Raw genomic sequence first — 11,366 nt, 5'->3', positions numbered from 1 at the left:
AGTTTAGTTACAACGGCTACCCCACACTTCAAACCATTTCAAACATTTTTTTTATTGCCTTCATATATAAACGAGCGTACGGCCCATTTGATGGTGAGTGGTCATCGTTGCACATGGTTGTCAGAAAGGTTCCTGTGGAGCTGAAATCAGACTATAGGGGACTGGACAAAATTATTCACTCGACGCGGTCACGGGCGTGAAGCGACCACCATACATTCTTGGATGTAACGGACGTGACGTCAGCTGCCATGCCCTGCCGCCAAGCCATGTTAACACGCCCCCTTCCGCCACTGCCACTAGCCAAAGCCAAAATAATAAAACAAGCCGTGCCAGCCATTTCTACCTGCTTTCTGCTTTCTCGCACAAATAAAAGAACTTTTTGTTACGCTGGTGGGTTTTTTGTCGCATCATTTACAACACTAATTAAATAAAAACAAAAATCAAATTCTCTTAAATTAATTTATTTTACAGTTCTTCTCAAATACAATAATTGATATTATTAATAATCGGCTGCGGTGTTCGCTAAATAGTCTCTTCTGCCGATATTCGATGCTTGCTTATTTTGCACGGCTTCCAACTTCGGACATTCTGTAAACGGAAAAATAAGTTTTGTTTATTGACTAGCGACCCGCCCTCGCTTCGCTTCGGAAACATTAAATTTTATTATTTATATTTGCGTCCCGCGATGTTACCCGCGTTTGTTGTCGTACCGCGGGTGACGCCGTGGGGCGAACCTAGTCTAAAAAAAGTAGCCCAAGTTACTCCTTATATCATCAGCTACCTATCAGTGAAAGTCTCGTCAAAATCGGTCCAGCCGTTCCAGAGATTAGCCGGAACAAACAGACGGACAACAAGGCCCGCTTGATAGTGAGTGGCCACTGGTGATCGATGACACTTAACAATGTGAGGGCAGACAACCGTACCATTTAAATTTTGATTCTTCTCACGCAAACTAAATTTCTGGTGAGCATATGTTAATGACACTTTTTTTTAAAGTCTGAGAGGCAAAAGCAAAAACCCATGAAAGTAATTTGAAGATGTTTCATTTGGAGTTTCTTTTTTTTATAAGTGAAAACTTCTTTAGCATCGTTGTGATTTGAAAGACGATGAAACGAAAAAGAGACACACACAAATTCATAAGATTTAACATGGGAGAAAACGAGATTGGAAGCATCATACAGAGGTTTTTAAAAACAGCGCCATCTATGAGATTTTTTTATTACTAACGTGTACGAAACATTGCACACACGTATTTTTGTTTTTTTTTTGAGATAAAGTATATTTGGTCAGTATTCCTCGAACCTGTGATCCTGTGTCCCAGACCGGCGCAGTAAGAGCAGCCCTGCCCAGCGGGAGCCGGCACATCGGGCTCACCCAGCATGTCGAGGAGGAAGCCAGGGACCTACACGCCAAACACAAAACTAATGAATATACAGGGTGTCCCAGAAAGAATGGATAATCCCGAAACACCACATAGTAGAGCTATTGGAGACTCGAAGCAAAAAAAAATTTGTTAGGTTAGTACCCAAATAAAAAATAAAAAATACCAGAGTTCATGATTAAAATTTAAAGTTCAGATTAACTTTTATAAAAAATGCCACTAGCTACTCATACGATTTCCTGAATAAATAATAATTTCCTTTCCTTGAATAAATAAATAAAAAAAAACTGAACTATCAAGTACTTTAAGGTTTACGTGGTTGGACAGCTGTCGGGTTATGGTAGTTTTTAAATTTGCTAACCTGTATTAAGCTTTAGCACTAGTAAATCGCAGTATTCTGATACAACAGTCAGAGAGCGCTGTTAACCCCCCCAACCCTCCTAAACCCCCCGCGCCCACACTCACCCGCTGTCCGGCTTCCCGCAGCAGATGCACCAGGTCCCGCAGCACGCTGTGGTCGGGGCGGCCCAGCAGCGTGGTGGCCACGCCCCCGCCCCCCGCGCGCCCCGTGCGCCCGATGCGGTGCACGTAGTTCTCGATGTCCTCCGGCATGTCGTAGTTGATGACGTGCTGGATGTTCGCGAAGTCGAGCCCTGGGGGTCGCGGCCGACTTACAGATCCGAACAGGTTTTTTTTTTAATTGCCTTTGTAGGCAGACGAGCATACGGCCCATCTGATGGTAAGTGGTCACCGTCGCTCATGGACGTTAGCAATGCCAGGAGCAGAGTCAAGCCGCTACCTACCATACCCGGGGCGAACCCATGGCAAGGGACCACGAATTCCTATTGAGACTTGGGGAAAGCTTTTTTTATTGCTTAGATGAACGGATGAGCTCACACGTAAATACGGCCACCCACCTTGAGATATAAGTTGTAAGGTCTCAGTATAGTTACAACGACCGTCCCGCCCTTCAAACCGAAACCCTGCTTCACGGCAGAAACAGGTAGGGCGGTGGTCACAATTCGTCCTACCATCACTAATTACGCAAATTATAATTTTTGCGGGTAGAATTGTGCATTCCAATTATATTGTTTAACAATTGAAACACCATTCAAATTGCTTCGCAGCACTTACTAATCACGCAAAGCATTGAGAGTTCAACTTTCATAACCCCATGTTTATAACGTGAAAATAATTGATGTCCATGGACTACGGATCAGTTACGCCCTTAAGTATTATACCCATTTATTCAACAAAACAACGAAATGTCATACGGCCATTTCCGCTTCCATATTGTGCCTGATTGAAAGTACTAAAAATTACTATAATATCCGGGTATTAATCACAACCGGTCCCAAGCAAGGATTCCCTGTACTACCCTGGTCGGCGGCATAAAGTGCCGCGCCACTCGTACCGATATGGCTCAAAACGCAATACTGACCTTTGCTAGCGACATCCGTGGCCACCAGCACGTCCTTTTCCCCCCTCCTGAAGGCTTCGACTGCCCGAGACCTCTCCTCCTGGTCCTTGCCACCGTGAATGGCGACGGCTTCCACTCCTGACAATGGCATTGGCATGTTTAAGCGTTACAATCAATGTGCTGATGATCGATCTTCAGAAGGGTGTTACGTAAGGCCATTACATGGAAACCCGTCGCATGTACCTTCCGGGAATCGACCGTCAGCTGTCACGAAGAGAGCTGTCAACACAACTTGACTGATCTAAATGATCAGCATCCAGGGCATCGCTTCGTATCCGGACCCAGCACTCTTGGGTCTCATATCGACCAGGACACACGATGTTAGATTAGTTTAGAGTGACTTTCAAATTGTAATCTTTATATTTTTTTTTTATTGCTTAGATGTGTGGACGAGCTCACAACCCACCTGGTGTTAAGTGGTTACTGGAGCCCATAGACATCTACGACGTAAATGCGCCACCCATATTGAGATATAAGTTCTAAGGTCTCAGTATGGTTACAACGGCTGCCCCACCCTTCAAACCGAAACGCATCACTGCTTCACGGCAGGAATAGGCGGGGCGGTGGTACCTACCCGCGCGGACTCACAAGAGGTCCTACCACCAGTAAATACTTATACTAATTTACGGGCGTCGGCCACTAGATGGCTTCGCTTCGATTAGTTTCTCATTACTCCTGTAGATGGCAGTAATATATTAACTATCCTATATTTTATTTTTAATGAAGGATTTTGTAAGTCTTCAGAAACCACAAAAGTGATAAAATTTAATTAATTTATCTATAACAGCTTATATGATTTATTAATTTTTATGTTCTGTGTTTATTTATACCATAATTAAATGCGTTAACTTTAACAACATATAAGTTTAGGGGCATCCGCTACGAGATGTCGCTAGTTTCCATACAGAAAAAATATATTTGTCTTAAAGTTTCAGGGACCTGGCATTCTTAACAAACTATAGTGGTGCAATAGGAACAATGCTTTCATTTTTATTACTTAGATGGGTGGACGAGCTCACAGCCCACCTGGTGTTAAGTGGTTACTGAAACCCATAGACATCTACGACGTAAATGCGCCACCTATCTTGACTAAATACCCAACAATCCTCCAACAACCACCACGGAGAACGCTGGGTCCTGTAAATCATTGCTGAAAATAGGAACTGGTCTCACCTTTCAGCAGCAAGTACTCGTGCACGGCATCCACGTCCTGTTTCCTCTCGGCGAATATGAGGGTCGGGGGCGGAGTCTTCTGCAGGCAGTGCAGCAGCTGCACGGTGCGGGCCTCGGGCTGCGCCGGCTCCAGGTCCTGGCGGACGGTGAGCGAGGCAGCCCCAGCGCGCCCCACGTTTACCGTCACCGGACGGACCAGAGCTGATCTGTTAAGTGTTTTCGAAGAGTCTCTTACACGAATGAGGAGTTTTTCAGTGGTCTTTTTGGATAGACCCGCCAAATTATAATTTGCGCAATTTTTAGTACTTTCAATCAGGCTTAATATGGGAGCGGAAATGGCCGTATAATAATTCGTTGTTCGTTGAGTAAATGGGTATAATACTTAACGGCGCAACTGATGTTATTTGACCGCTGTAGTCCATGGACATCAACGGCCGTCTGGTGTAGTGGTAAGTGACATGGTCACTACACAAGGGGGTCGCGGGTTCGAATCCCGCCAAGGGAAGATATTTGTGTATGATAAATATAAATGTCTTTTCCAGGGTTATGGATGTATATTAAATATGTGTATGTGTATAATAAAAATCTTACATTTATTTCCGTTATCTGGTACCTGTAACACAAGTTCTTTACGAACTTATCACGGGACCAGTTAACGTGGCGTGATTGTTAGTAAATATTTATTTATTATTTACACGTTATTTATTATAACATGGGGTAATAAAAATTGAACTCTCTTAATGTTTTGCGTGATTAGTAAGTACTGCGAAGTGATCACGCTTTCTAGTTTGAATGGTGTTTTAATTATTAAACAATATAAATGGGACGCACAATTTTACTCGCAAAAGTTATAATTTGCGTAATTACTGGTGGTAGGATGTCTTGTGAGTCCGCGCGCTACCCAGGTACCACCACCTATTTCTGCCGTAAAGCAGTAATGCGTTTCGGATTGAAGGTCGGAGCAGGCGTTGTAAATATACTGAGAGCTTAGATCTTATATCTCAAGGTGGGTGGCGCAATTACGTTGTAGATGCCTATGGACTCAAGTAACTACGTAACACCAGGTGGGCTGTGAGTTCGTCCACCCATCTAAGCAATAAAAAGCGGTAACGCGAGCAGCGAATTTCATGAGGCGGTCCTATGTCCAATGCGTGAGGACATTGGACCGTAAAGGGTTTGCTGTAATGTTTCTTGAGGTCCAAACATGTGATAACAGTGGTTCATCAGCCATTTGATGTCTGTGCTGGGTCGCGTTTCCGATCCGGTGGTAGATTCTGCGAAGCACTGCTCTTGCTAGGGTTCGTGTTAGCAACATCGTCAGGTTTGAGCCCCGTGAGCTCACCCACATGTTAGGGCGAAGCTGAAATAGCCTCTCAAGGCTATCAACATAGGTAGGAAAAACAACACCTTTCTTGCTTCACGGCAGAAACAGGGGGTGGTACCTACCCGCGCGGACTCACAAGACGTCCTGCCACCAGTAAAAGGCTGAAAGTTCAGTTGACAAAAGACCTACCGAGCAAAGTTCTGGATCTTCTTCGGCATAGTGGCGCTGAACAGTAACGTCTGTCTCTGCCCGGCGAAGTAAGAGAATATCGTTCGCACGTCCTCTTCGAAGCCCATGTCGATCATGCGATCAGCTTCGTCCATGCAGAGGTACCGGCAGACGTTGAGCCGGACCTGGACGTAAACGGATAATTGGGAACCAAACACGCACGGATATCCGGCCCTCAAATTCAGGGTTCCCTGTGTTTTATCGGTACCGGAGACTGATGTATTTATTTATTTATTACACTTAATGTAAATTTTTGATTGGCAGACTTAATACCTAAGGCCTTATCTACTGGTCAACCAAAGGGAGTGCAGAGTAAATAGTGGTAGGTGCAATGAAATTTATATTAAATTACAAATACATACACATATACTTACATACATACATAGTTACATAAATACATATATCTATATATTAATACGTGAAGCAAAAACTTTGTAACCCTTTTTACGAAAATTGCGCGGTCGGACAAGTATGATATTTTCCACGCTTATAGAGAATATAGAGAAGGAATGCACAATGATAATATTTTTTTTTAATTTTGCATAAAAAATAGATGAAGTCAATTAAAAAAAAACATTAAACACACTACCATGTATTTGACACAAAACGCTTTGTTTATTATCAAACTTTTCTTATTATTTAAATTCTGTGATCAAATTGAGAATAAATTAATATTGTTTATCTTTAATATTATTTGTCTATAGCGACTCTTGGCGAAATCTATGATTATAGAAGCATAAATAGTCTTTGACAATAGAACCAATAACAATAATGTTCAAACTTATAATTTCAATTAAATATACTCGAATTTGGACTACCGAAGCACCACTAGTACGTTTAAATATATACATATATATAGATTATAAATAAAGAGCAAAAAAATTTGTTTATCACATAAATATTTGCCTGAAGCGGAAATCGAACCTGCGAACCTCGGCACAGCAGTCATGGGTGTTAACTGCTGCTCCACCGGATCAGTCAAAATTAAGTTCTATCCTGATCGACTTGGGGGAGGGTGATGGGAGAGATGTGCTCCGCACTAAGCGCTTCACTCTCCCCTTTGCCTTTTCATGAGTTCTGTCTCATGCGAGGCACGGACGTGGGTTGTTGAGCGACAGGAGGTTTAAGTCGGTTTGACTCCAACATGCCCCACCCGCCATCCCCCGTGGAGGGTGGGAGTCCAGCGACTTCCTCGTGATAAAAAAAAAAAGAAAATCCTGATCGTCTTACCATCTTTTTATCCAGCATATCCATCAGCCTCCCCGGCGTTGCCACCATGATGTGAACGCCTTTCTGGACCACCTCCATGCATTCGGAGACGGCTACGCCTACCATCGAAAATTCCTAACTTAAGATACTAAATCAGGGCATTCTTTTTAATAGCATAGCTTTGAGCGCGGCGACCGAATCAAGAAATTCTGTAACGAAAATAAAACCTAACACCCCCACTCCGCCTACATGTAGCTCGCGTTCAACACATTCACACGTTTTTTTATTTTATTTTATTGCTTAGATGTGTGGACGAGCTCACAGCCCACCTGGTGTTAAGTGGTTACTGGAGCCCATAGACATCTACAACGTAAATGCGCCACCCACCTTGAGATATAAGTTGTAAGGTCTCAGTATAGTTACAACGGCTGCCCCACCCTTCAAACCGAAACGCATTACTGCTTCACGGCAGAAATAGACAGGGCGGTGGTACCTACCCGCGCGGACTCACAACAGGTCCTACCACCAGTAATTACGCAAATTATAATTTTGCGGGTTTCACTTTTATTACACGATATTATTCCTTCACCGTGGAAGTCAATCGTGAACATTTGTTGAGTACGTATTTCATTAGAAAAATTGGTACCCGCCTGCGGGATTCGAACACCGGTGCATCGCTTCAACACGAATGTACCGGGTGTCTTATCCGTTAGACCACGACGACTTGCGTTGCGCCTGTGTAGTGTTTGTGAATAAGCGCGCGGCGTGACGTCACACTGCGTGCGCATCATGAAAAGTCTGCCCATCTCTCTCTCTCGCGCGCTCTAGCTTATGAGTGTGAAGGGGACAGTTAATGTTTTGCTTTTGTTAATGTTTATAAATATAGCGTGGTCTTATTTTATTAGTGAGATATAAGTTCTAAGGTCTCCAATATGATTACAGCTATTGGGGCGCGGTACCTCCGATGGCGAGGCAGCTGCGGATCTCGGGGCTCCCGGTTAGCTTGAGGTGCCTGATGAAGTGTTGTATTATGTCGTGGGTCTGCTTGGCGAGCTCGCGCGAGGGACAGATGATCAGGCCGTAGGGACCCTCATTCCTAGAAGGAACAATTAGTGTTTCAGAACTCCTGAGACAACTGGTAGGCATATTGACTATTGGGCTCTCGAGAAGTCGGGAGAGTAAGCACTGATGGTAGGACGTCTTCTGAGTCCGCGCGGGTAGGTATCACCGCTCTGCCTATTTCTGCCGTGAAGCAGTTTGAAGGGTGGGGCAGCCGTTGTAACTATATTGAGACTTTAGAACTCATGTCTCAAGGTGGGTGGCGTATTTACGTTGTACATGTCTATGGCCTCCAGTACCCATTTCACATTAGATGGGCTGTGAGCTCGTCCATCCATCAAAGCAATAAATAAAAATACACACACACACACAAAAGTGTATGTATCTGATGCAGGAAAAATTATTAAGATATTTAATTCATGAACTAATCGATTAAAAACTCTTATAGATAATATTTAGCCAAAATTTATTTTTATTATTAAAATCTATTACGTTCTACTGAAAATTCTATTGTCAATATTTGAAGAAATAAATAAATAATTCTTTTTTCAACTTCTTCCAAAGATTATTTATTGGATGCAAATCTATTGCTTACCGTATAAATGGCATTTTCACTTCTTGCTCCAAACAGAACATTATTATTGGGAGAGTGAAGACTAATGTCTTCCCGGAGCCGGTGAAGGCAATTCCGATCATATCCCTGCCGTTCAGCACAGCTGGCATTCCCTGGACTTGGATCGGGGTCGGTTTCTGGATGCCCTTGGCTTCTAAACCGCGGAGAATGCCTGGAAAGAGCGTTCAGAGCATTTGAACATGACTTGACTATATGCTTGCTGTTCATTATTTAGGATCAAAATTAACATGGAACTCCCCAAATATATGCCACAATTTTTTGTATTGCATACGTAGGTAGTTGATGCCAATAAATAAATAAATATGGCTATTAACCCTGAATGAGACTATTTCTTAATTGTATAATGACCAATACTAGAGGTCCCCTAGTAGTCGAAATTAGACTATAATTACTACTAATTTAAACTATAAGTTTGACCATTAATATAGTTCTATTGTCACAGCAGAGGGTTGTGTGGACAAACCGTACAAAGACTATTAAGCTTCTACAATCACAGACGTCGCCAAAACTGCAATATAGACATAGACAAATAATAATAAAAACAAACAATATTAATCTATACTCAATTTGACCACAGAAATTAAACAATAAACAAAACAGTATAAATGCGTGTGTGTGTGTGTGTCAAATCGTGTATTTGGGTAGGGTAGGGTGTGTAATGCTTGTTTTGTTGATTCAATGCATTTTATGTATAATTGTAAAAAAATATTAGCATTGTGCACTCCTTCTCTATAGTCTCTATAAGTGTGGGAAATTTCATATTCCTACGTCCGCCCATATTTCGTAAAAAGGGGTACAACGTTTTTGCTTCACGTATTAATATATAGATTACACCGACAAGAAAAATTTAAATTATTATATTTTTGTTTCTAATTCAAACATTCTTTCTCATCTAGAATCTGTTAATTAAAGTTTTTTTTTACCTTTAGGAAACTTCATGTGCTGAAAGGTCCTTATTGGCGGAGGGGGATCGTCACCCTCGACTAATATCCTCAATTTATTCCTGATCATTTCGTGTCTCGTCTCCGGCAGCTCGAGGATGCAACGTGGTGGACGCCATGATGTCTTTATTGGCTCTTCATATTGTATACCTGCAGAGACAGATAATCTTTACTGGCTGATATATACTCATCTCTTATAAAGGTAGGTTATCTCAAGGTAGATGGCAGCGTTTATGTTGTAGATTTCTAAGAGCTCCGGTAAACACTTATCATCAGGTGGGCCGTGAGTTCATCCACCCATCTACACAATAATAAAAATTGCTTTTTTTTTGTCTAGTGAAAAATGACCTTATGAGGGATTGGTACTTCATCGACGATATATTACTTAATTAAATGATTTTATTACCTTTAGCCAACTCCGCCACTCCCATCAGGGCTTTGCTCTGCGCTACACTCTCGAGTATATGTTCCTCTTCTCTTGCCTGTTTTTCGGCTGCGGAGAGAGCTCGGGCCTCGGCCAGTCTCTTCAACTCACTGTGCTGGTCCAGCAATGAAACATTGTAACGTCTGCCCCATTCCTCTTGAGATGCTAGAATAGGTGTAAATGATCATATTAAATTGTAACGTTTCATATACAAATTTTTAACTACAATTTTCGATTTTGTAAACATCTAATTCAATTTCTTTCGATAATAAATAAAATTGTAACATTGGAATAGAAATTGAATTTTATACTTAGAAAATTGAATTCGATGTTTATAAAATGGAGCTTGACATTTATAAAGTTGAATTTAAAGTTAAAAGCCTACATTCATAACATAATTCATTGGATAGTTTATTCTTTCTTATGTGCTCTTCAGATTTTGAGACTCAAAGAACCAAAACTATTTTTAGTTTAATTGCTTACTTATTGTTTTGAGGTTTTCGGTCAATCTTCATCAACTTTGATCACGCAGAAGAGTATAAATAATTCTAGACATTGGAAATAATAAATGTGATATATTCAGTCAAAAAACTAGTTTTTATTATTGTTTTTTTATTAATGGCTTGATCTGAATGATATGGTAAATAAAGCATTTGAGGGCCTATGTTATCACTGATGCTTCCACGAAGGCAGTCTATGGTGCCATTAGTAAATATGGAATTGCCTTACCAACTATAGATGGTGAGGTTAGGTCAGTTATTAATTAGTTCTGAGTAATTTTCAGTAACTTTGTAGAAGATCTTTAGTATATGAAATGGGGAAGTTTTGAAACCGTAAAATCTTGATTTCATCATATTAAACACGAAAAATTAATGGAAAATTCCAAAATAAATTAATGAATTTTACACACGAGATTAAATCATAAAAGCAGTTTTAATTATATTAAACTGAACTAGAGCACCGAAGAACATGGAATGTTTACTTATATTTTCCAAGCTAATATAGTATACAAAAAAAACAAGAACTATCGAATAGTGAAATTAGGTATAATCTAATTACTTTCATCGTCATGGTCGTTTTCGCTAGAGCTTTTAGTGTCCGCCGCAGCTTCCGCAGTGAGCAGCCCGAGCCTTCCTAGCTTCAAAAGCTGCTGTTTCTTACGTTCTTTGATGGGAACGTAAGGTTCATAGTTGTCCACGTCTTCGTCAGAATCTGATTTTTCCTCGCGCCTGTACCGTTTAATCGGCGGCGGAGGGGCTGGATCATCTTTTACATCTGACATTTTCAATTAAATAGTAATAAACATCTAGTTTCGTGCGTTCATTACTTTTTGTTTTGAAATCCCTGTTGATGTTTCCAAAATAAATCTCAAACATATTATGTGTATAATCTATGTTCTGAAACATAGACTATACACTTGGTATGTTCTACAATATTAAGTGATCTATGGATTTTTTAAAGGGATTTTATGACCTGGTAGCTAAGACCTTTAGGTCAAGTCTTATTTTTATTT

General features: G+C 41.1%; 1 protein-coding gene across 1 annotated transcript; it reads right to left on the bottom strand.

Moving 5' to 3' along the window:
- Positions 1 to 445: 445 nt before the first annotated feature.
- Positions 446 to 11,294, bottom strand: LOC101741193 (ATP-dependent RNA helicase abstrakt). Its single transcript, XM_004922191.5, has 12 exons — positions 10,913 to 11,294; positions 9,836 to 10,018; positions 9,412 to 9,579; positions 8,450 to 8,639; positions 7,755 to 7,891; positions 6,817 to 6,914; positions 5,548 to 5,711; positions 4,035 to 4,240; positions 2,823 to 2,939; positions 1,847 to 2,034; positions 1,303 to 1,402; positions 446 to 588 (listed from the first exon to the last, which is right to left on the bottom strand). Exons 1-12 carry the CDS (start codon positions 11,133 to 11,135, stop codon positions 500 to 502), a joined length of 1,863 nt encoding a protein of 620 aa, XP_004922248.1. The 5' UTR covers positions 11,136 to 11,294; the 3' UTR covers positions 446 to 499.
- Positions 11,295 to 11,366: the final 72 nt, after the last annotated feature.

The sequence above is a fragment of the Bombyx mori genome, chromosome 11 (assembly GCF_030269925.1).
Source record: "Bombyx mori chromosome 11, ASM3026992v2".
Lineage (NCBI taxonomy): Eukaryota > Metazoa > Arthropoda > Insecta > Lepidoptera > Bombycidae > Bombyx > Bombyx mori.
This window is presented reverse-complemented; position numbering and strand designations above follow the sequence as displayed.